The sequence below is a fragment of the Staurois parvus genome, unplaced genomic scaffold (genome assembly GCF_062004578.1).
Source record: "Staurois parvus isolate SC_StPar_1 unplaced genomic scaffold, SC_StPar_1.0 ptg000297l, whole genome shotgun sequence".
In the NCBI taxonomy this organism is placed as follows: domain Eukaryota; kingdom Metazoa; phylum Chordata; class Amphibia; order Anura; family Ranidae; genus Staurois; species Staurois parvus.
In genome coordinates this window covers 6,708,810-6,734,814 of record NW_028318093.1, presented here as the reverse complement: position 1 = coordinate 6,734,814, position 26,005 = coordinate 6,708,810, and the positions used below count along the sequence as shown (strand labels likewise).

Genomic DNA, 26,005 nt, shown 5'->3' with positions numbered 1-26,005 from the left:
ATAGTATTTCATCCCCCATATAGTAATTCATCCCTCATAAAGTAATTCATCCCTCATATAGTATTTCATCCCCCCATATAGTATTTCATCCCCCATATAGTAATTCATCCCTCATAAAGTAATTCATCCCTCATATAGTATTTCATCCCCCCATATAGTATTTCATCCCTCATATAGTATTTCATCCCTCATATAGTATTTCATCCCCCCATATAGTAATTCATCCCTCATAAAGTAATTCATCCCTCATATAGTATTTCATCCCCCACAGTACTATCCCCCCCCCCCTTCTAGTAAGCCAAGTCCCCCGTGTCAATTCACTTACCTTTTGCGTTCCTCTCGCTGTCTTCCCGCGCCGTTCGGGTCTTCAGGGCGGACTGTGAGAGGAGCCTAGCTCCCCTCCCCTCACGTTCGGCACGCTGCCCCGCCTACACACATCCTGACAGCCACATCCGCGGGCCGGATTAAAAGGTCCGCGCGGACTTTTGGGGCTGCCAACCGAGAGGAGGCAGGGGAGCGGCCGACCGAGAGGAGGGAGGGGAGCAGGCGCCCGGCACACAGAAGAGCCGCATTAGAGTGGGTAAAGAGCCGCATGTGGCTCGCGAGCCGCGGCTTGCCGACCACTGTCCTAGAACATGTCTCTTAACATGGAACAGTTTGAAGATTACTTTAAGTAAACCTGTACTTTGCCCATGCAGCGAAGAGCAACAGTTTCACTTTCTCATCCCACACCTACACAACAGCAGTTGGTACATAAACAGCCAATGATCAAAATGGGCCAAATGTCAAGCTGCCTGACAGCAAAGAGAAGGTAGATACAAGTAGATGGGAAGAGTGAGGGAGTATTATGATGAAACTGTTGCTTTGCCTTTCATGGGCAAGGTACAGGTTCAATTAACAGAGAGTTCAAGTTAACTGGAAACAATGTACAGAGTTTTACTGTACTTAGAACAAGCAACACACAAATTACACCCCATATGGGGCAACTAGTTTAAAGCCACACCCTAATTGTTTTTCTATGAAAGGTGACAACCCTACACTTTCTTTCCTCTGGGGTGTGGCAATTTTTGGAAGGGGCTTAAAGTGTTACTAAACCCACAATAGTAAAATCAGTCTATATATGCAGTAAAGCATGCTTGTTATACTCACTGTGGAACTGTGAGGGGGTAATCATCTGCATTGTGTAAAAAGGCTGTTTAATCCTTTCTTCTCTGCCCCTCCTCTTGTTGAAATGACCACCTGATACAGACTGAAACCGTTTTTTTTTTGGGAGTGTGCATGTGATCAGCACAGGGCCAATCAGCACTGTCCAGACAGAGGGTCAGGGATTTCACATCCTCCTAGAGCAGAAAGAAAACTCCTCCTACAAGCTTTAACCAGTGCTCTGCTGAAGTTACAAGACTGCTCTAACTGCTGATGAGAAAAGGTATTTAGCAGTTTATATTTACTAAAATAATTACATTTCCATATTGTGAGTACTGTGGAAGGCAAGATATAGTGAATGCAGGGTCCTGGGTTTAGTATCACTTTAGGGCACCAGATTTTGGATGCTCATAGACTCCCAGGGTGTACTGTAAATCCAGGCTTAGTGGGTCTATAAATATTTTCTTTTTAATATGGAGAGGGCTAAAAATAATCCTATAAAAAGCACATTTTTATTTTTTAATTTTAGCCCAGTTATTAAAAATAAGTGCACATTTTTTGTCCCACTGTTAGCCAGCGACTAGCGCTTTATGCTACTGTTTATCATGTTTAGCTGTTCCCAGCACCTCCTGTTAAAAAAAAGCCTGCTTACAGAGTTCAAAAGCTCAAACTTCAAGTTATATATACCTCTGAACAAGCTGGAGTAGTAACTAATCACTCTCCACCTTACAGGTATACTCATATGGTCAATTAGAACACAGTCTCCGCCTTGATCTCTGTATGGAGACCATAATGCTCTGTGACGCCTCAGTCACAGGTGCACCCCACTTTAATTGTTAATTTGTAAAACAAATATTTTTACATAGTAAATCTAAATCACTTTAAAAATGTACAAACTTTAACCAATATACATCAAACACTGGCACAAAATCATTACAGCTTTAAGGGAATTCCAGAAAAATATATATCCCTATATGAAGTGGCACATAGAGGTCCCACCTCCCTGTTACTACAGGACAACAAGCACAAAGGGGATTATATTTTTTCCTGGAAATCCCTTTAAAATGCGGAATAACTCTGCTACTCACATAAATGTAAAATTCTCTAAGGGTTCATTCAGAGGGGCACTAGCACTCGTCCTGCTGTCAAATTTTGATATGATTCTTAGCCCATGCACCGTCTGCATCCACCTCTATAGGCTGTCTGTACACAGCTTGCAGCAGATGCCAGCACAAAAACAAAGGCAGTCAAAGGACACATGCCAGCACCCCTCTGAACAAAGTCTAAATCATATTCTCACTGCCTACTATAGGCCGAAAAGAAGGTGGGTAGTCAGTTATACTATATAGTAGGTAGGCAGCCAGCACATGCACAGTACTACACAGGTTGTCAGCTCCAAGGACACTGAAATTATATCCATCCTGTAATAAGCTCCATTGCTTCCTGTTAGGTGACTGTTTGATGTGAGGTCTCCCTTGGCATATGTTTTGGCCAATATGGAGAGGTGGACCAACTGAAGATTTTTTTAGCCGAAAGCATACTAATAATTTAAAAATACTTTTCATACAAAAAGAGACAATAACATTTTAAAATTTCTGTAGGAACTTACCTATACAGGTTGCACCAGCATCTATACTGTTCTCCAGAAGTTCTTTCACTGCAGTGGCAAGACTCAGCACCACCTGACCAGAACAAATCTGATGGACAGACTTGCGGTCTATTGGCTTGATTGCTTTAGCTGGTTCAGTACTGTAAATAAATATTCAGATAAATAAATAGATCATTACAGTGCTTCTAACTTTCTTCCACTTTACTAAATAAGTGTTTTTGTTGCTTTTTTTTTTCCTTCTTGAAGATTTTGCCAACCTCTGAACCCCTTCCACAGGACAGAAATCTTCCTAACAGAAACAAAAACAGTAACAAAGTCCTGAAAGATGTTCCAGAGGAGTTTTGGCTGAAAATGAGTTTTGGGACTTTTTCACGTCATGTCTGTTGAGATCCATTTTTCTGCATACCTCTGTGTATATATGGCACATAGGGTGAATGTTCAGAATGCAAGCAGGCTATGTTCTGGAACTCATCCCTGGCCAAATACTGCACTAAACGGAAGTGCTGCACGGTTCACCATCCAGCCATACATTTATCTCAGAATTGTACAGGCTCCTGGCAGTGAGGCTGGATTATGCACCTGTACCATTCAGCAGCACCTAAACTAAAGAGCCTCATGCACCTGGGCTAAATGAGCAGTGTTCATGACGTCTTAAAGTCTATGTCACCCCATCATTTCATATTTCTGATATGTGTCCGTGTTACCATGCAGTAGTATGAAAATGTATTCTGTTCTCTTTGCATTGCTTCCTTTCTGTGAAATACCTCGTGATTTTGCCAATCCCTGTGCTATCCTATTTCAAACTGACCACACCAGGAAAGCACATCCAACCCAGTGTGGTCAGTTTGCTTATTTGTATTCTACTTGGTGGAACACTGCAGTGAGGGCAGCAAGGCAAGTGCACCCTATGAAGGACAACCGTTTGACAATAGCCCAGTAATGCTGTTGGACCCACTCCCCAAGCGCAGGAAAATGTAAGTGTACTATTTCTTGTTGAAACACCCTGCCTATAATCCAATGGTCAGACTTCTGCTGACACACCTCCCTGCACAGGTATTCACTGGGAAGATCAGTGTAATGCTGTTTCTCCGCCTGCTGCTGATGTGTCCCCCTGCCCAGCTTGTCACAGTGTATTTCTGTCTCTGCATTTTACACTGGACTGTGTCTGTGCGCCATTCAAGCTGCTGCTGCCAAACCCCTCCCCATCATTACATGGAGTCTCCACCCCCACCGCTCCCTTTATGCAGCTGAGAACAGAGATTACTTATAAAAAAAAATTTTTTATATACAGTGCTCTGTATAAATGAGTACACATCAACAGATTTGTCAGAAAACCGTTACTTTCCTTTCAAAATCAACATTTTCTATGGGACACTATACGATAAAATATGCGGGCCATTGATTGCAAACAAGATTTGTTAATTTGCACACACAAAAAAGTAGTTTTCCTAACAAATTCATTCAAGATCATGTTGCAAAAATGAATACACCCCAATGAACGTCTTATGAGCAAATCTAAATTTTAGACAACAAAATCCTAATTAACAAGAATTCAACTACTGGTGAGTAATTTTATTCATTAAACAGGTGTCCATCAGACAGTGGATTATAAAAGGGCGCTACTTAGCAAAGAACACCCCTTTCCATTTCATGCTGTCCACATTGAAGAGAAAGGTCACAAGGCCTGAGAAAGAAAATTAAGTTACACAAGAAAGGTGAAGGCTACAAGATCAGCAAAGCTTTACTTATCAGTCAGAATATTTTAGCAAAAGTAATACAAAAATGTAACAAAGGATGAACTGCAACCACCTCATACAGCTGTCCAGGCCGTCCACCGAAGTTAACACCTCGATAGACATTCTTCTGATGAGAAGGGTTGAAGAAAATCACCACGCAAGTTCACTGCAGTTAGCTACAGAAGTAGAAAGCCAAACTGAGGTGATTGTTTCCCATGACACAATATGGCATACACTGCAAAGGAATGGCATACATGGGTGTCGTCCACAAAGGAAACCCCTCCTAAAGCCCATGCACAAAAAAGCCCCCCTAGAATTTGCCAGGACCCATGCTGAAAAAGAAGATTACTGGGACTCTACTCTGGAGTCATGAGACCAAGATAAATGTTTTTGGAAATGATGGCTTCAAAACAGTATGGCGTTGCAAAGGTGAGGCGCACAAGAAAAATGCATGGTGCCTACAGTGAAACATGGTTGTGGCAGTGTCCTTCTGTGGGCCTGCATGAGGGCTGCTGGTGTCGGGGAGCTGCATTTCATTGATGGCATCATAAATTCACAGATGTACTGCTCTATATTGAAAGAGAAGATGCTATCATCACTCCATGCCAGGGGCGGACTGACCATTTGGAAACTCGGCACTGCCCGAGGGAACGGGGGTCGGTAGGGGGCCCCATGAGATGCCCCTGGTACCTTTTTCAAAGGCTTTTTTGAGTTTGGGCAAGGACACAGGGGCCCCATGATCCCCTATTGCCCGGGGGCACCATGAGTTGTCAGTTCGCACCTGCTCCATGCCCTTGGTCGTCAAGTACTTTTCCAACATGACAATGATCCAAAACACACATCTAAGGCCACTGTTGCATTTCTGAAGAACAGGGTGAAAGTGATTCAGTGGCCAAGTATGTCTCCTGATCTGAACCCAATCGAACACCTATGGGGAATTCTGAAGAGACAGGTTGAGCAACACTCTCCCATCCAGCATCCAGGCTCTGAAAACAGGTTGTTCTTGAAAAATGGAAAAAGATATATGTTGCAATATGTCGCCAACTTGTCCATTCCATGCCTAGAAGACTTGGTGCTGTCCTTACAAATCATGGAGGTCATACAAAATACTAGATGTAGTAGTTTTTGTTGTGGGGTATATTCATTTTTGCATCAACTAATTTGAGTAAAACTGAAGATTTTGTAATTTAAGTTATATTATTAACCTTACTTTCATATAATGAGCTAAACAAATATTCTACAAAACTCATTTTGTCAAAAGTTTGGAAATTGTTCTTGTGTTCATTGAGATATTGATTAAAATCTTACTTTTCAAAAGGGGTGTACTCATTTATGCTGAGCACTGTATATATAGCGACACACACAAATGTTTTGACTTGCATTTCTATTTTAAACTGAATTAAGGGTCAAAAATGTGTTAATTATATAACAACAAAAACAATTAGAACATTTTACACCAAGAGGTAACGTTTTGCCTTAAAGTAAAGGTATTTTTAAAATTTTGGATAGAGTGAAGGATTAGAACACCTCTTAAATTTTTATTACTGTTTATTACGTGAGCCGTATTGTGACTAGTTCTAGAGTGACCCTGCTGAAACACCAGATCAACTCACTTTGGAGAGATTTCCTCTTACTTCCTGTTGTAACTATAGGACAGGAAGTGAAGGAAAATCTTCACAATAGGACACATATGACAAAAAAAAATTAAAGTGATTATAACTCTTCCTTACTCTATACAAAATGAAAAAAAGGTTTTGCCTTAATGACACTAACATGTCTGTTGGCTGGCTTTCTACCTTAAAGGCTAAGTTCATTTAAAAAAATAATAGATGCACACCTTTTTGGTACATAAAACAAAGTGCATTTATTATTTTTTCTTTACACTAGAGCCTGTAAAGCATTGCACCTGCGATCAGCAGATTTCAGGTACAATTTATGGATCCTGCAGATACTCAGTAAGCTGTCTGTCCGCACTTCGTATGGGCAGACATTTACTGAATTGCAGGAAGAGTCAAACTATGAAACCAGCACCCTTGCAGTCCATTGAGACGTACATTCCATTGGCCTCTTTAGATGTACCGTATTTTTCGCTCCATAAGACGCACTTTTTTCTCCCAAAAAATGGGGGAAAATGTATGTGTGTCTTATGGAGCGAATATGAAGCAGCCGGCCCGATATTCCCGCTGCCGTGTTAGAATACTGGACTGGCTGCTCGGCTCTACTGTGCAGAAGAACCCGCTCCTCCATCCTACCTGTTCCCCGGTCCAGCGGTATCCTGCTTCCATTAGCCGTCTTCTCTCCCTGGCGGCGGTATCTTCAGTGTAGGCACCCGGCTGTGACAGCTTGCGGCTTCACAGCCGGGTGCCCACTGCGCATGCGCGAGAAGCGCTGTGCTTTCTGAATGGCCCCATAGTCTTTTGGGACCTGTCATGTGTCCCAAAAGACTACAGGGGGGGGACAACTCCGCGGAAGTGGGAGCAGGTACCTGTCAAATTCGGGTACCCGCCCCCTCCCCAAAGGTCTGCACTCTCTGGTCGTCTCCTGTACTATGCCGGCAGTCTCTGGTCGTCTCCTGTACTATGCCGGCAGTCTCTGGTCGTCTCCTGTACTATGCCGGCAGTCTCTGGTCGTCTCCTGTACTATGCCGGCAGTCTCTGGTCGTCTCCTGTACTATGCCGGCAGTCTCTGGTCGTCTCCTGTACTATGCCGGCAGTCTCTAGTCGTCTCCTGTACTATGCCGGCAGTCTCTGGTCGTCTCCTGTACTATGCCGGCAGTCTCTGGTCGTCTCCTGTACTATGCCGGCAGTCTCTGGTCGTCTCCTGTACTATGTCCGCAGTCTCTGGTCGTCTCCTGTACTATGTCCGCAGTCTCTGGTCGTCTCCTGTACTATGTCCGCAGTCTCTGGTCGTCTCCTGTACTATGTCCGCAGTCTCTTGTCATCTGCTGTACTATATCTGCAGTCTCTGGTCATTTCCTGTACTATATCTGCAGTCTCTGGTCATCTCCTGTACTATGTCTGCGGTCCATTGGTGTAGAAGTTTTTTTTTTCTTGTTTTCCTCCTTTAAAATTTAGGTACGTCTTATGGTCAGTTACGTCTTATAAAGCGAAAAATATGGTAGTTCATTCATTATACTTCCAATTGCCTAGGCGATTGCAGCGGAAGTGACAGCGGGTACCTGTCAATTCTGGTATCCGCTCCCCAAAGGTACCAATCCTTAATGGGGAGCAGGGGACCAGTCTTTAAAGCAAAACTTCCCCTTCTGGGTGGAGCCCTGCTTTAAGAAGAAATCTGATATTCTAAGAAAATGTATTAGATATGTTTTATAGCAGAAAGTAAAAAATATTGTTTTTTTTTATTTATTGTTTTTTTGTTTATAGCACAAAAAATAAAACAGCACCAAAAGAAAGCTCTATTTGTGGGGAAACAAATGATATCAAATTCATTTATGTACAGCTTTGCATGACTGCGCAATTGTCAGGTAAAGTAACGCAGAGCTGTATCACAAAAAATGGCCTGGTCATGAAAGGAGGGTAAATCTTACAGTGGTCAAGTGGTTAATGTAACAAGCTCTTTCCAGGTTTGTTCAGGTATTGAAAATCCTTCTAGATTTAGTGCATTATTCTATATTACGGGTATTGAATTCAAATTCACAAAGGTCTAGTCAGTAAAATTTCCTTAAAGCAGAGGTATTTAATCACGTATTTAATTCTTAAAGGAACCTCTGTGCATTGGCAAACATGGTGTGTTTTTGCAAGTGCCAAACCGCACGGTGCCACAATATCATGCAGCTCAGTATGGTGCCATTAAAAAAAGAGTCAGAGACTTCTTTCTCTGTGTTTCTGCATATAAGGAAGCTCACTGACATAAATGGGCAGCCTACACGCAGAACGCAATGATGTGAACCTACCCTCTGATCCTTCACATCACAGTCCTGTTATTACATCGGTGTTCTCAATTTCCCTGCACATCATCCCTCCCTTCACATTACAGTCCTTAGTCCCCCTTCACATTCTTGTCCTTGGTCCCCCATTATATCACCCCCCTACTTCAAATTGCCCCCCTTCACAGTCCTGTTCTTACCCCCTTTATAGCACCCCTCCTTCACATTGCAGTCTCCAGCCTTCCTTCACCTTCCACACCCCCTTTATATAACACCCCTTCACATTGCAATCCTCTGTCCCCCTTCACATTCCTGTCCTCACCCCCTTTATAGAACCCCCTTTACATTCCTGTCCTCACCCCCTTTATAGAACCCACCTTCACATTCCTGTCCTCACCCCCTTTAAAGAACACCCCCTTCACTCTGCAGTCTCCAGCCCCCCTTCATATTCCTCTCCTTACCACATTTATAGAAACCCCCCCTTCACACTACAGTCCCCAGCCCCCCTTCACATTCCTCTCCTCACCCCCTTTATAGAACCCCCCCCTTCACTCTGCAGTCTCCAGCCCCCCCTTCACATTCCTCTCCTCACCCCATTTATAGAACCCCCCCATCACACTACAGTCCCCAGCCCCCCTTCACATTCCTCTCCTCACCCCATTTATAGAACCCCCCCTTCACATTCCTGTCCTCACCCCCTTTATAGAACCTCCCTTCACATTCCTGCCCTCACCCCCTTTATAGAACCCCCCCCTTCACTCTGCAGTCTCCAGCCCCCCCTTCACATTCCTCTCCTCACCCCATTTATAGAACCCCCCCTTCACACTGCAGTCCACAGCCCCCCTTCACATTCTTCTCCTCATCCCCTTTGTAGACCCTCCCTTTCACACTGCAGTCCCCACTTCACATTCCTCTCCTCACCCCATTTATAGAACCCCCCCCTTCACACTGCAGTCCCCAGCCCCCCACTTCACATCCCTCTCCTCATCCCCTTTATAGAACCCCGCTTCACACTGTAGTCCCCAGTCCCCCTTCACACTCCTGTCCTCACCCCCTTTGTAGAACCCCCCCATTCACACTGCAGTTCCCCAGCCCCCCTTCACATTCCTCTCCTCGCCCCCTTTGTAGAACCCACCCTTCTTTCATAACACTCACTTCACATTCCTGTCCTCACCCACCCCTTTTATATCACCCCCTCCCTTCACATTACAGTTTCCAGACCCCCTTCACATCACCCCCCCCCCCCCCCCCCGTGCTTCATAGTAGTGACAGACCCAACTTCCCTGTCCTTCCTTACAGTGCAGAATGCACAGGTCTAGAGCGGACATTGTAAAGGGCAGCACAGTGATATACAGAAGGAGGAAGCTGCCCCCTTAACGGATTGGTTGCTATGATGCAGGGCAGTCCTAGAAACCAATCAGTAAACTGAGCAAGCTACCGCCCTCTGTCCATCACTGTGCTGCTTCCCTAGGTCAGCTCTGCAAACAATACAGTGCTAGTGGCAGCAAGTGGAAAGAACCGGCTTCTAAATGGCGCGACCACGGCAGGTCCGGGAGGTACATTGACTCGGTCCGCATCCGGACCGCAGTCTGCCATTTAGTGATGGCTGTTCTATGTACATGGGGCAGATTTCAGTAAACACGCAGCTTCTGCTTTGCTGTCCATTGCTCCTCCTTTCATCTCAGCATACTGCTGTGCTGTATTGGATAATACCCAGAAAGCTCCTGGTAGGTGCAGACCATGTGATCACTGCCTAGGCTTTTACATCACATGACAATACGTTACCTGTCATCTGACAACACTGATATCTGCACCGTTCATTGAATGCCAGGCCTCCTTATTAAGGGACACTTGTCTAGGACCTTACCAGTGTAGTTTTTTGGGGACACACAACTACCTGAGGACTCCACAGTTTAATACAAGCTTCAACCAGCTCCCTTAGTAGAAGTGAACTCACCAAGGCTGCTCCATGGTGTGCTATGTACAAGGCTTGCCCACAGTATTATACACCATCCATGTGTACACAACACTCCCGCCGCCTTACTCTCCTCTGCCCGCTCTCCCCCTGACCCATGACACTCACACACGTGCCTCAGCCTGTAGCCTATTGGTGACCCAGCTTGAAGACAAGCCACACGTGACCTAGCGTTTACCGGCAACCGCCATGTTTGATGAGGGCACCATAAAAGAACTAAAAATAAAAAATTTTAAAAACGATGAGTCATTTATTTCTGGATACCAAAAGACATTATCTAATCCCATGCTATATTACCGCGCTATTTTCAAAACGAAAATACTCTTTTTTAATTGTATATTTCCTTGCATAATTATCTATAAATTGCACAGTATTATAGCTGCACGCCGATCCTATGATAGAGACACATTAGGACATATATAGTAAAATAGGTTATTCTGTAACTAAGCAGCTTTGCCATTAGTAAATATGGTGACGGCATGAGTTGCATCAGTCTCTTCCTGATAGCGAGGCTGCGCCGGTGTGTACCGGGAGCCGGTGACGTCATCCGCGCAGTTTCCGGGAAGCGCAGCGTGCTGCAGTGTGAGTGCCGCAGACATGCCCATGTACAGAGCGCAGCCGTACAACAGCGGGGACATCCAGGTAGATCTGCCCACCTGCATGTACAGCCTGCCCAACGTGCACCAGCCCATCAATGGACTCCATGAGCAGGTAAATGACACATCCAGCCTTCCTTCCCTCCCTCCTTCCAGGGTGAGATGTGTGCCTTCCACTCAGCTCCTCTGACAGCATTGTCCTGTACACCGATCAGCCATAACATTAGACCACCGACAGGTAAAGTGAGCAACATTACTTATCTCCTTACAATGGCATCTGAAAGTGGGTGGGATATATAAGGCAGCAAGTGAACATGTTGTCCCTGAAGTTGATGTGTTGAAAGCAGAAAAAATGGGCAATAAAAGGATTTGAGTGACTTTGACAAGGGCCAAATTGCAATGGCTGGCTGATTGGGTCAGAGCAACTCCAAAACCAAGGAATGTTCACAGTCTGCAGTGGTCAGGACCAACCAAAAGTGGTCCATGGAAGAAAATATGGTGACAGGGTCGTGGGCGGCCAAGACTCATTAATGGGGTGGGGGCAAAGGCTGCTCTGTGTATGTCCAATAGAAGAGCCACTGTAGATCATATTGCGGAAAAAGTTAAAGCTGATATGTTCCAGCTGAAAAAATAAAAAAAAGTCATCAGCTACAAAAACTGAAGCTTCTGACTTTTAAAATGCAGCCACTTACCTGTCCCTCAGTCCAGCGGTGTCCTCCCCACCGCTGGTTTCACCCGTCGTCTTCTCTACCTGGAGCCAGCATCTTCAGTGTGGGCACCCGGCTGTGACAGCAGCAGGGTGCCCACTGCACATGCGCGAGAAGCGCTGTGCTTTGTGAATTGCCCCATAGTCTTCTGGGACCTGTCACGTGTCCCAGATGACTATGTGGAGGGAGGGAGGACATCTTCAGATTCCGATCGCCTAGGTGATCGCAGCGGAAGTGGGAGCGAGTACCTGTCATATTCTGGTACCCGCTCCCCAAATGTGCCAATCCTTAATGGGGACAAAGCATTAAAGCGGAACTTCCCCTTTGGGGTGAAACAACGCTTTAAAGTTTTTGGCTTCATGTACACAAGAATACTCTGACCACCAGCCACTGGGAAACGCAAAACGTGGCAACTGCGGTGCCACGTTTTGCATTTTCCTGTGGTCAGCGGTCAAAACGGTCCTATCCTGAACACAACTCTTTCGAGCTCAGTAGTGGGAGGTTTAACCTCACCTAAACGGAGCAGCTCCTAAACTTTGCTAAAAGCCTGTGTGTACATGGACGCATCGGCTTTTAATGCCAAATTGCCCTAAACTCGAGATTAGGAGCTGCTCGTGTACATGAAGCCTTAGGGCTTGTTCACACTTGACTTCTTCCCAAACAACACTATAGCATTTGACAGGCATTTGGGGAGCGTTTTTAACACCCTATGCAAGGTTTTCAGGCGTTTAATAGGCATTTTCCAAGCGTTAAACCCGCACCACAAACATTTATAATGAAGTTAATGGTATTAACACCCCACAAGTCCTGGGTTTAGTAACACTTTAATGCTGGGTCTGATAGGTGTCAGAACACACAGAGAATGGCAGTTTGTTGTGTATGTGGCTGAGTAGCTGCAGACTAGTCAGGGATCCGTGCTGACCAGGGGCGGACTGACCATTTGGAAATTCGGGCACTGTCCCGAGGGCCCGGGGTCAGTAGGGGGCCCCATGAAATGCCCCTGTTACCTTTTTCATAGGCTTTTTTGAGTTTGGGCAAGGACACAGGGGCCCCTTGATCCCCTATTGCCCGGGGTCCATGAGTTGTCAGTCCGCCCCTGGTGCTGACCCATGTCCACAGCCTACAATGGGCACATCAGAACTGGATCAGAACAGCAATGGAAGAATGTGGCCTGGTCTGACGAATCACATTTTCTTTTCCATCATGTGGATGGCCGGGTGTGTGTGTGTCACCCCCCTGGGGCAGGGATGGCACCAGGATGAGCTGTAGGAAGAAGGCAAGCCAAAGGAGGCAGTGATCTGATACTGACGGTTTGATGCCAGACACCACAGCATATCGTCAGAGGTCTAGCGGAGTCCACGCCTGATGGATCAGAGCTGTTTTGGTGGCAAAAAGGCAACCTTCTCAATATTAGGCTGGTGTTCATAATGTTATGGCTGATTGGTGTATATTCCTCCATAGCGACATAGGATAAGAATCCACTTTATGTGCACCAAATATCCAGTTATTACCTTGTGAAAGCAGCAGTGACATCATCACTGTGCTATACATAACCTGTACAAAGAGGGATCCACCAGGCTTCACCTACTACAGGCTGCCTTCAAAAAACTACAGGAAGGGGCGGAGACAAGACCGGTCACTCTGCACAAGGAGAGAGAGCAACAGGGACCAGTCTTTGCTACGGGAAGCTCCTGCACAGGCAGAATTTTATAATGGATTACTGCACAGACCTGGAAGAAATGCATAAATTACTGAAAGATTCAATCACTCGTTCTGCTTCTAGGACAGGATATCCTGTACAGGCTCTATTTGTTCCTCTAGTCATCACTTACCCAGGGTTATGGAATCTTCCCCATCTGGCAGTGTTGGTGATTGAACAGAGGTATACCGCTCAGGCAAACAATCCAGAACAATCCACAAAGGTGCAGGCTCTGGCTCGCCACCACACACAATGCAATAGGAAGAAGGGTCAGCCGCACACCGGAGGATTGATGAATATAGTATTTATTGATCCATAGGACACACAAAACACCAGGACATGAATACAGGACTTGTTAACACGATCTTGTGCTCAATCATGACCAATCATGACTAAACACAAGATCGTGTTAACAGGTCCTGTATTCATGTCCTGGTGTTTTGTGTGTCCTATGGATCAATAAATACTATATTCATCAATCCTCCGGTGTGCGGCTGACCCTTCTTCCTATTGTGTTGGTGATTGGCCAAGTACTGTCACATGCTCCTACATACTTAGAAGTACCAGTTTTTTTTCCACTCCTGGCAGTTGAAGATACTAGCAATGCTCTGCTAGCTCTGTAATGACTGTGTCTGTATTTGGGTACCATACAAAATATTTCTTCTTTATATTTGTCCAATTTGTAGTCCAATCTGATACTGTTTGCACTGTAAACCTTCTCCCATAGGTCCCATACTCTCACATGTGTACTGTAAATATGAGAGCATTTAGAACCTGTGGCATACCAGTGATTGTTGGTATGGCCCAACCGGGAAACCAGTAGATAGACATGTCATTGTCCAAGTGTTGCATCAGCATTCAGGTAGATGTGGCAGGAGTCCACATGTCTGAATGTTGAGGTCCATTAAAAAAAATGACTTTAGGTCTTCTGCCATATAAAAATAACTGGACACCTCAAATAAATCTATTGGAGTGGTGTCCATGGAATCCATGTGGCAGCTGTCTTTACTTCGGCATCTTTGACGCTTTTCTGAGATTGAGGCACTGAGTGGCTGCTCAGACACAAGGCATCCAGTCGGTGCCTCTGCCTCACACTGAGTGGAAGATGAGGAAATAGGAGCGAAGACTGTGTTGGGCAGAAGAGTATGGATGTCCTGCTTTTTTTTTGCAAATGGCCACCACATGGAATTCCAGCCAAGCAACTACATACACGGTTAAAATGCCTATGGGTGAATCGTTTTATCTGACAACTCAGGGTATGGTTGTATGTGCAGCCATAACTTGGCCATCGGGAAAGGTCCTTGTTAGCAAGTGTGGGCATAAACATGCACATTCAGGGTGTCTGAGCAAACAAGGCCACCTCCAGTGCCCGAAGGAGATGGTTCACCTAGATACCTGTAACACCATCTTATCTCAGGGAAGGCTGTGATTTTCAGACAAAGGAGTCAATTCACTAAAGGTTACCACTTGCGATATGAATGTAACATGACCCATTTTTCAGAAATCTCAGATTGGATAAAAGTTAATTCATCAAATAAAATATCAAAAGTGAGGTAAATACCACCCAAAAAAAAAAAAAAAAAAGAAATAATTAAAGTCAGTTCACTAAACACACACAGTCATTATTTATCACCTGCCAGTAGGCAGTCAGTGTTTTAGCAATGTTCAAGAGGAACTCTGCACTGGCCAGTAAGGTAATAGTATACAATGTATCAGCGTAGAAATGTTCTGTCCTGAGCTCAGGAAGGGAAATAAATTGTAACATTTCACCAGAGGGAGATCGATCTGTGAATGAGAGAATGCTATAATGTTTTCACAGTTTCATAATATTTCTGTGTGCAGTTATTTCTTCCTCTGGTGCAGTGTTCGCATGAAAAAAGAAAATTGTAGAAAAAAAATGCCAAAAATAATGCTAAATTTAAGTGATAAATATTGCAATTTTTTTTCTCTGAATCGACTTCATGTGTAGATAAATACCACAGGAGTTATATTAACGAAAAAAATCATGTGGTATTTATCTCTTAGTGAATTGACCACAAAATTGCACAGTTTTCTGATAAATGTCGTCCCCCCCATTTATATGAAAAAAAAAAATATTTATTTTCATACTAAAGCGGTATAACAAATCCTAGTACAAGTACATAAAACAGGATGTATACAATGAACATGAATGGAGCACTGCACTGAATAGAGATGGAAAGAGGAGGATGAAGTGTGAGTTCAACAATGGTAGGTTAGTGGAATACAAAGTCTCTAGACCAGGGGTGTCCAACCTTTTGACTTTCCTGGGCCCCATTGGAAGAACCGGAATTGTCTTGGGCCACACATAAAATCCACTAACAATAAGGACAGCTGATGAGCAGAAAAAGTCGGGCAGATCACAAGTTGACTATCACTGATATAGATAATGTACTTGCCGCTATTTTGTTCTTTTTACGACACATTCCTTGATATGCCTTGAATTTGTCAGTATGTTTTTGCATAGAATGCCTTCTCAAATTGTAGTCTTTGAAAACTGCCACTGATTCCCTACAAACTAAGCAGAGTGCTTTAGCATCTGCCTCGAAAAAAAAAAAGGTTATCTGTCCAAATTTCCTTGCACAGTCTTCCTCTGAAACTTTTTTTTTTTTCGGTGTGGGGGGGGGGGGTTCTGTTTTAATTTGCAATATGGAAACCATGCTAGAATTAAAGCAATAAATAACGGTATTAGATTTAAACTGTGGATGTGCTGAGTGGGTAGGTAGAGGGGGGAGTTGTAGGGGGGCACAATTGAAATCTAGGGATGGGGGGTCATGCCAGGTGCTGCAACTGCTACACTTGCATGGCAAGCCCTCCAGACATTTGCTGGGCCACATGCTTAAAAGAGAAGTAGAGCACTTTTTTTTCCCCCAGATATACTTACCTAGGTGGAGGCAACATCGGTCCGATGCTGCCTGTCCCCTGCTGGCTCTAAGGACATGACCACTGAGTTCTCCTGTCTGCTCTGAGCAAAGGGCAGTAACTGTCAGTCACCACAATCTACGCTGCCCCCCCAGAGCACTGCGCTGTGGAGGGGAAGGGAGCGGCTGGCTCAGGCTCTCAGCAGCTCACTGCGAGGCTGAGCCAGGTGCTGCTCCAGATTCTGGGATGGATCCCGACTTTAAAGTCAGGATCTTTTCCAAGCCTGGACCAGCTGAGTGACATGCACAGTCAGCTAAAAATGGGTCACAGGAATGCAGAACGAACTGCACTCCTGTGATCTGCAGGAGAAGTACAGCCAAAACAGCTTTGGCTGTACTTCACCTTTAGCACTTTTGGGCCACAGGTTGGACATCCTAACAGTGTTGACATTTCTTAATGTGCTGGTAGATAGGCCCATATTGACTAAGGGGTTGTCTTTGACAAGTAGGTCATGTCAAAATATAAAAATGTGTTGTGATATGGTATTCTATCTATTTATCTCTAAGATCTCATAAAATAACACGTATTTTGTGCTCCAGTGTTACAAGGTGTGTGTGGGGGTTGGGGGTAAAGTGTGCCTTCAGGAGGACAAAAGGAAGAGGAGCAGAGGGAAGTCCAGTCCCTTGGGGCACACCTTGGGTCTTATTTCTATGATCGGTTAAACTGTAAGGTAATTGACTATTGGGGTTCAGGGGTCACATATCTTATTAAATGTTTCTTGGTGTTTTGTAATCTGGTCAACAAAAGCTTGATTGCATCTTTCTGTTTCAGCTAAGGAGATCATTTTTCGAAACAAGATTGTTTCCATTTTTCAATCATCTAGCAGCATGCTACAGTGAGGACATGAATGGCAAGTCTGGTCAGTGCAGACATTACCAGAGGGAGAATGATACCAAGGGGAGGCAGTGTATGGGATCTAGTGAAGGAAGGGCTCTGGTAATTTTTAGAAGTGTATCTTCCATACTATGACAGAAGGGAAATTACTAATATATTGTTTAATTCCCCTTCAGTAACTTCTTCATAAATGACTTTTTTTTTTTTTTTTTTATTTTGTAGAAGAAAAATATCTTAAATATTGCATTTTAGGATTGGAATGCAGTTTGACACCCCTGTTTTAGGTGATGTAAATATGTAACAATGCTGCCTTCAGGCAAAGGAGGAGGGAGAGGAGCTTTGTTGATTGTCCACACATTTGCAAAAAGATTTTATTACAGAAGGTCATGTGTCAGTATGTATTTGTCCTTTATTCATACAGTAAGAATCTACTAGTAAGTAAAACATGATTTATTAGAATTAGGTCAGCAATGGTGGCCCTATATTCCTTTTAAAATAGTTGAATTAGGTCTAGTGTCACTAAGAAGTTACAGTTGCCACTTAATGACTGTCTTTTGAAAACAGATTGTGACATTAAAGCGAAGCTTTAAGCCTTTGCCTCCCGCTCCCCATTAAGGATTGGCACCTTTGGGGAGCGGGTTCGCAAATTTGACAGGTACCTGCTTCCGCTTCCACTTCCACTGTGATCGCCTAGGTGATCGGAAGCGGAAGTTGTTGTTCCCCCCACCCCCCCAACACGTGACAGGTCCCAGAAGACTACCTGACCATTCACAAAGTGCAGCGCTTCTCGCTCATGCGCAGTGGAACTTGGTCTAGTGTCACTAAGAAATTACAGTTACCACTTAATGACTGTCTTTTGAAAACAGATTGTGACATTAAAGCGGAGTTGCACCCCAAAGGGGAAGTTCCGCTTTAATGCTTTGTCCCCCGCTCCCCATTAAGGATTGGTGCCTTTTGGGGAGCGGGTACCAGAATATGACAGGTACCCGCTCCCACTTCCATTGCGATCACCTAGGCGATCGGAAGCTGAAGATGTCCTCCCTCCACATAGTCATCTGGGACATGTGACAGGTCCCAGAAGACTATGGGGCAATTCACAAAGCACAGCGCTTCTTGCGCATGCTCAGTGGGCACCCGGCTGTGAAGCCGCAAGCTGTCACAGCCGGGTGCCCTTACAGAAGATGCTGGCACCAGGGAGAGAAGATGGCTGGTGAGGATACCGCTAGACCAAGGGACAGGTAAGTGTCTGTATTTTAAAAGTCAGCAGCTACAGTTTTTGTAGCTGCTGAATTTAATTTTTTTCTTTTCAGGTGGAACTCCGCTTTAAAGAACATAGTTGGTTACTAGTTTCTTTTTGCAGACCTTTACATTTCTTGAGCAGGAGCTCTTCTGTTCTTTTTTTTTTTTCTTTTTTTTTTCTGACTTCTGTTATTTTGTTGTATCCTAAGGAGCAAGCTGATCCAGCTCTACAAGCCCTGGAGTCCAGGCAAGAAGATATCTTGAAGCGCCTCTATGAGCTGAAAGCTGCTGTTGATGGCCTCTCAAAGATGATCCAGACTCCAGATGCAGATCTTGATGTGACAGACATTATTCAGGCAGATACAACAGCAGCTCCGGCCACTCAGACAGCAGACCTGGATGCTATACTTGGAAAAGTATGTTATTACTGCTGTGGCTTGGTAGTACACAGTATTTATTTAGATCAACCAGCCAATGTTGGTGTCCATCTAAGAGCCAACACTACTGGGATATTGAATAGAAGCCAGGGGATGCTGGGAATCTGATATGATAAAGATGTGAGGGCCCTGCAATTAGAATAAAGGTTATTCTGGGCAGTGCTGGATAAACTTCATGTGCCTAAACTATTAGCTAGGGTAGACAGTCAGTCTACTGAAATACTGGTTTTGGGTTGGTTGGCTCTTTACAAATGCCAGTAGGAAGACTGATTGCCCTGATAGATGGTGTGTTATTAGGTCTAATCTTCTTAATCCTTGTGTACAGTAAAAAAAAATTGCTGTGGCCAAGTTATACCTGAGGGTTATTGAACATCTAGGATGGTAGTTGTGAAGGTATAATAATGGCATTTAAAAACTCTCAAAGACTATAGCAGAGTGAAAATGCCTTGACACTACCAGTTTCTGTGATGCTGCTAGCCAGCAATTATTGTACAGTTGGTCACTTATCACACACATCCTCCTCATTCCAATGATTGCTCAAACAAATGAACCCTTGACCGTGTCTGCTTGCTTCAGCCTTCAAGTGTTACTTATAAGGTAAATAAAATCCTAATCAAAAAAGCTAATGGGTTTTTAAGGTACCAAACAAATATTACAAAAACCATATAAATTTAAAAAAAAAAGAGTTGAAGAAAAGTTTACTGCCTTTTATTTGTTAAAAAAACTACCATATTGGTGAGGCATGACAATAGGACACATAGATCATAATAGGCCCAAATGTGTTGGACAGATAGTACTACAAAATGTAGCCTACTGACAATAAATCACAGATTGAAATAATGATGCTCTTAGGATGATTCCTTGACATCTTTGGTGCCAATAAAATACTCTGTTAATTGTCCAGCATTTCACGGGACAAAGCCAACTTCTTCAGGGAGACAAAGTATACAATTCTAAAGTAGGGCAAACATAGGCCCAAGACACATTATGGATATCTGACCATTATAGTACATAGAATTAAAAAAGAAAACTATGAACCATCTCCAACCCCACTTACATTATTCATTATTATTAGGTTTGGTACCAGTAAAACCTTCTTACAAGGATCTGGAGATTTATTGTCTCCATCTCTCACCCCACTTACATTTATTGTTCATATTTAGGTAGTCATGCCCCACCAATATGGTGTTTTATTAACTAATAATAGGCAGTAAACTTTTCTTCAACTCCTTTTTTTTTTCTTATTTTTGTATAGTTTTTGTTATATAAGGTTTGGTACCTTAAAAACCCCATTAGCTTTTTTGGTTAGGGTTTTATTTACTGTGTTTTCAAATCAGGGGTGTGGTACCAGTAAAACCTTCTTATAAGGATTTGGAGATTTAATGTCTCCATCTCCCACCCCACTTACATTTATTGTTACTTATAAGGCGCACTAAAAGTGGAGTTCCACTCACCCTGTCAAAAAATGAAAGTCAGCAGCTACAAAAACTGTAGCTACTGACTTTTAAAAAACAACCACTTACCTGTCCCTCAGTCCTGCGGTGTGTCCCCCGCAGCCCGTTTCACCGGCCATCCTGTATTCCAGGAGGCCAGCATCTTCACTGTGGGCACCTGTCTGTGACAGCTTGCGGCTTCACAGCCGGGTACCCACCGCGCATGCGCGAGTAGCGTTGTGCTTAATGAATGGTCCTGTAGTCTTCTGGGACCTATTACGTGTCCCAAAAGACTACAGGGAGGGAGGACACCTTCCACATCCGATCGCCTAGGCAGTCGGACCTGGAAGTGGGAGCGGATACCTGTCAAATTCGGGTACCCGGTCCCCCGCCCTCCAAAGGTGCCAATCCTTAATGGGGATCGGGGGAGCAGTCCTTAAAGCGGAACTTCCCCTCTTGGGTCGAGCTCGGCTTTAAGGGCTCATGTCAACAGGCGTTCATTTCCTGTGTTTGACCTGCATGGGGAACACACATCAAGCACAGGTGATCAAAATCCCATTGACTTAAATTAAGCATTAAGAGCCGGTTCACACATATGCGAATTGGATGCGTTTTGAACCGCATCCAATTTGCATGACGTGAAAGAACATTGCTTTCTACTGTGGCTGTTTACATTTGTCTGGTGCAGACAGCGTGTGGATTTAGTTGGAATTGAAAAAGAGTCCTGTCTGTTCACACATGTGCGAATTAAAGTTCCATTTTTACAGATAATTGACACAGTAGTTGTTCAGCGTTTCAGGTCAGGTCAGGATCAGGTCAGGATTTTATCCTGTTCATAACTGAATGAAATGTGCGATTCAGAAGTGTTCCCATAGAAATCAGTGGGCCTGAATTTGCATCGGAGCCAGACCGTAATGCTCAAAAACTGGGTTAAGTTTACCTTTTAAAAAGAAAAATAATAATAATTGGACATAATTGTGCAGGTAAAAAAATGTAATTTTTTTTTTAGTTTAATTTTTTTATAGGACTTTCTGTTACAAAGCTAGAGGAGGACTGAATGAACTACGGGCATGCTGATTGTATTTCATTAATACTACAATTCTGTCTGGCAGTTTTTTCATTCACTAATCTCTGTGACTTAATGATACAGCTGTGTGAGGGGAACCCTGCACAACTGTGCTGATTTTAAAAAGTGACAGCGTGTAGGGACAGGAACCCCCTTCCGATGTCACAAGGGGGTTGAGGGAAGCTGGAAGTACTTAACAGTAGCATGTTACATGTCACACATGTTACCAGAGGTGATCTTATGTTGTAAGATGTGTTGATCTCCCAAAACTCGAAATGAAGGGTGCTCTGAAAGTTTGCTGTACAACATTGCTCAGTCTGGAATGTACAAACGTAAAACTTTTGTGAGCTATGGTTAGAGGCATTGATCAAATTAGACACTTCAGTCCAACCCCGGTATATGCCCTCAAATCTTTCTCAGAGGCATTGCATTAGATATTACAGAGTTTGATAAACGATTCAGAGATAATGTTCTAGAGATACAATGGAGAATGGTGGCCTACAGGAGATAAAATTTAAGTTATAATGCTGAAAATTAGGTAAGTATTAGACATATCAGAAATGCAAATAAAGTTTTAAGCAGTATTAAAACCAAAAATGGAATATATTGCAGCTTACCAATCAATAAATATGGTGGCTTACTAGTTTTCTTTTTTTCCCCTCTGTTTTCACCTGATGATCTGGCCAATAACCTCCTGTATAGAGTTCTCCCACTCTGGATGAATGAGCAAAGGGTACCTTTGGACGGCAATGTTAATCTGGGGGGAGGGGGTGTTAGATATTCTTAGCAGATTTCAATACACTAACAATTTGAAGCCAAACTCCAGCTAACACTTTATAAGCAGTTACAGCAACAGTGGTTTCCCTTTGGGATAAAGGTTTTAGTTAAATAAAAGCTGACTATTGTAAGCACCCCTTTCAGAAGGTTAGATAAACCATTTAACACTAACTGCTACATCTGCATGACAGCTTCTTCTGTTGAAAGTTAAAAAAACCTGTACGCAATCACTATAAATAAGGGCTCATGTACACGGGGCGTTTGGAAAACTCTTCTGAACGATGGAATTTGACTGCTGGAAAACATAGGTTAAATAACGTCAGTTTAGCAGTGTTTGCATACCGCGTTTATGCGTGTTTGTGTTTAGAAGCGTTTTTTAAATATAACCTCAGGAGAACTATTTCAGACATTTTGAGAGGAATAGAGAGAGCAGAAGCAGGGAGAGCAGTATGTGTTGAGATGACCTGTCTTTTCTGGTTGTATTCACTTTGGATCCTATCATGAGCATAATGTGGCACGTTCTACCATTTTTTCCTTCACGCGAAACCTGGAACTGACTGCGCTGGTGCACCGGGTCCATTTAAATACATAGAAAACGCTTTGCATGCATTTCTCATGATGGAAAAAGGCTCTGGACAGCATCTGGCCATGGAACAGTTAAAAAACGCTTCTAAACGCAAACTCTTATAATGCGGTTAACCGCATTTACAAACATTTGGAACGCCGGTAAAATCTACTCCTGAACGCAAGTTTGGTGCATTCAAAAAAAAACTACTGGAAACTAAACTGCCTGTAAATGACATAGTGTACATGGACACATAGGAAATCATTAGGGAGAGTTCAGGGGCTGCAGAAAAAAATGAACAGCTCCTGAACATCAGTTTAGCAGCTGCAATGTATATGATCCCTTACACTACTAATCAGATACAAAGGAATGGACACAAAGTGACAATGTTGCTGCTATGTCCTCATATGTCCACACCACATATATGATAAACAATATACTTATCAGGACAGTGCTACAATGTTGCAATACAAAAGATTCCTGTCAAAGACCTCACAACACTGAGAGGCAATGTATCCCTTTTGTGTGACTGAAATCCTAATAAAATCAAATGTCCGTACATACAGTCCTCATTGCAGAGCTAAAGAAGTAACATCCTTAGCAAGTTTCATCCAGATAAGATCCCTCATATCCGAGTGCATGAAGTAATAAATAGAATCACCACTTGTGGAGTACCATCACCATTTGCCTCTCACCTGATGGAAAGACCTAATGAATATCGGTCTAATAACACCTTTAACTCTATTATCCCTGGGTAAGGGGATATCCTTCGTTTTATAGTACTCAGAGCCTGATGCAGATGAATCATGGGCAGGGTGGATTTGATTTAAATCAAACTGATTTAAATCACTAGTCAGGCTTGATTTAAATCATAGTTTTCTACATAAAGACTAATTCTTGCTGGTATAACTCTAATATGCAAGTAGATGAAGATTTTTAGAATAACAACTTTTCATATTAGTTTTTTTATCCCCAGTTTAATATATTTGGACAACTTTTCTGTAGTATTTAGGAAGGAGAAAATAATCATTACCTTAATAATAACAATTTAAATAGATTTATTCAACTGAAACATAACATAACATTACAGCATATGTTATTTGCTTAAACAAACATCCATGTTTGGTAACTAATTTGGCTAAACAAAATATATATATTTTAAGAAACTTAGACTGTCTGCCCCTTCCTCCTCACACTTAGTTTCACTTTCTTCTTGTGCAGATCTATTCCACTCCAAACAATCAGAAAAATATTGTTTCTATTCTATTCACTGAACTTCTTGAAATTTAGCACTGAAGGGGTTGATTCTGTATTCATAGGTTTGTAGAAGTTAGGATTAAGGTCTTTTTCTTAACTCTGTTCATGTTATAACATTTTTGCTGTGAAGAAGAGGCATGTGATCTCCGCTGAGTCAAATTCAGTTTTGAGAAGTGCAAAAGTAAACCAAGCATCTGTGATAATATCTTGTAGGCAGAGAAACTGCCCAATAATCTTACAAAAACCTCTGGAAGAGCATGACATTGTGAATGGATTAATGGAATTTATTTACCAAAAAAATTAAACATATACAGCCTTATTCTACATAATTAAAAAACTAATCTTTATTTCATGATGGAATAACCTTTGGATGGTAATATATTTTCCTCAAAAAGCATTTTATTAAAAAAAATCCGATTTAAATCAAAAAAATCATTGATTTTTATCCACCCTGATCATGGGTATATGTATGGGAAAAAATGCTGACATGGTGTGTACCCGTATACACAGTTTATTAAAGAATGTTAAAAATAAATACACTCACAAATAGGGTGCACTATCTTGGTGCACTACAGATACCAGCAGTGGTCAGAACAGATATTCCATATACCCGCGGCACCTGGCGGGAATTCTGTGAGCGGAATCACCGTCCTCCCTCCCTTGCCCTCATCCTTTGATTGTCTCCTGTTGCAATCTCCCTCGTATGTTCCGTTAAGGTTTAAAATGTCATGACATGTTTTAATAAATTGTGTATACAAGTACACACTGTCAGCATTTTTTTCCATACATATACCCATGATTCATCTGCGCTGGAGGCCCCGAGTACTATAAAACGAAGGATATCCCCTTACCCAGGGATAATAGGGTTAAAGGTGTTATTAGACCGATATTCAATAGGTCTTTCCATCAGGTGAGAGGCAGATGGTGATGGTACTCCACAAGTAGTGATTCTATTTATTATTACTTCATGCACTCGGAAATGAGGGATCTTATCTGGATGAAACTTGCTAAGGATGTGACTTTGATTTTTATTCCTTTAGCTCTGCAATGAGGACTTTATGTACTGACATTTGATTTGATTAGGATTTCAGTCACACAAAGGGATACATTGGATGCATACCCATAATATGGGAAAAAGGCTGTAATTCATATTTTTACATGTGAGTGGGCATTTTGTTTTTAATATCTATTTACCAATTAAAACTGGATTACACTATGGAGGATCTCTTTTGTTTTTAATGTCACCTGATAAATGGTCCTGTGGAATCGAGTCCTAGGAGATAGGAGAAGTTTGGAGTGATCTATCAAAGTGTTCCATCCTCTGATGATACCTTATTTGGTGTACAAGGTCACCTTTATAGCTGTTTGGCCCATTGGGTCGCATTAAGGAGGTGAGGGGCCACTTTGGCCGTTTGTGGATTGTCTGCACATAGAGTGGCACTGTGATCACCTCATGGAGTTTGCTGTGGTTTTTCACCATCATCTGTATTTATGGACTGTTGCACATAGCATTTATTCTATGAGCACGTAACACCATATACTGTGATATCATATATTTTGCATTCTATATGTGACACTCTTATTTTATTTTTATTTTCTTTGTGTTTTATTTAGGCTGTTAGCGCTACACTATTTCTCTTGCAATTATTGATTTTTCCTTGTGGTTAAGGCAAGTGTTAGCTGCTTATAAAATAGGTGGTTCATCTAGCGCAGGAACATTTTTTCACATTACAAAGGGATACATTGCCTCTCAGTGTTATGAGGTGTTTGACAGGAATCTTTTGTATTACAACATTGTAGCGCTGTCCTGATAAGTATATTGTTTCTTATGTACAGTATGCGGTGTGGACATATGAGGACATAGCAGCAACATTTTCACTTTTGCGTCCATTCCTTTGTGTCTGTTTAGTGTTATTTATAGTGACAGCGCACAGGTTTTTTAACTTTCAACAGAACAAGCTGTCATGCAGATGTCGCAGTTAGAAGGTTAAGATAAACCATTTATCACTGATGGGGGTGCTTACAATAGTCAGCTTTTATTTTAGGATTTCAGTCACACAAGGATACATTGCCTGTCAGTATTGTGAGGTCTTTGACAGGAATCTTTTT

General features: G+C 42.8%; 2 protein-coding genes across 3 annotated transcripts in view; one reads left to right on the top strand and one right to left on the bottom strand.

Moving 5' to 3' along the window:
• Positions 1–10,461, bottom strand: part of PMS2 (PMS1 homolog 2, mismatch repair system component) — a 69,080-nt gene extending 58,619 nt beyond the window's left edge. The window contains exons 1-2 of the mRNA XM_089682758.1: positions 10,329–10,461; positions 2,753–2,892 (exon numbers count right to left, since the gene is read on the bottom strand). Coding sequence (XP_089538884.1) covers positions 2,753–2,892; positions 10,329–10,342 — 154 coding nt within the window. The 5' untranslated portion in view covers positions 10,343–10,461. The remainder of the gene's footprint in view (positions 1–2,752; positions 2,893–10,328) is intronic.
• A 413-nt stretch (positions 10,462–10,874) lies between these two features.
• The window catches only part of AIMP2 (aminoacyl tRNA synthetase complex interacting multifunctional protein 2), a 29,733-nt gene continuing 14,602 nt past the window's right edge, over positions 10,875–26,005 (top strand). The window contains exons 1-2 of one of the 2 annotated variants that reach the window (XM_089682760.1): positions 10,878–11,057; positions 18,571–18,777. In XM_089682760.1, coding sequence (XP_089538886.1) covers positions 10,944–11,057; positions 18,571–18,777 — 321 coding nt within the window. In that variant the 5' untranslated portion in view covers positions 10,878–10,943. Of the gene's footprint in view, positions 11,058–18,570; positions 18,778–26,005 lie in introns of both variants that reach the window. The other variant, XM_089682759.1, reaches the window with a different exon arrangement.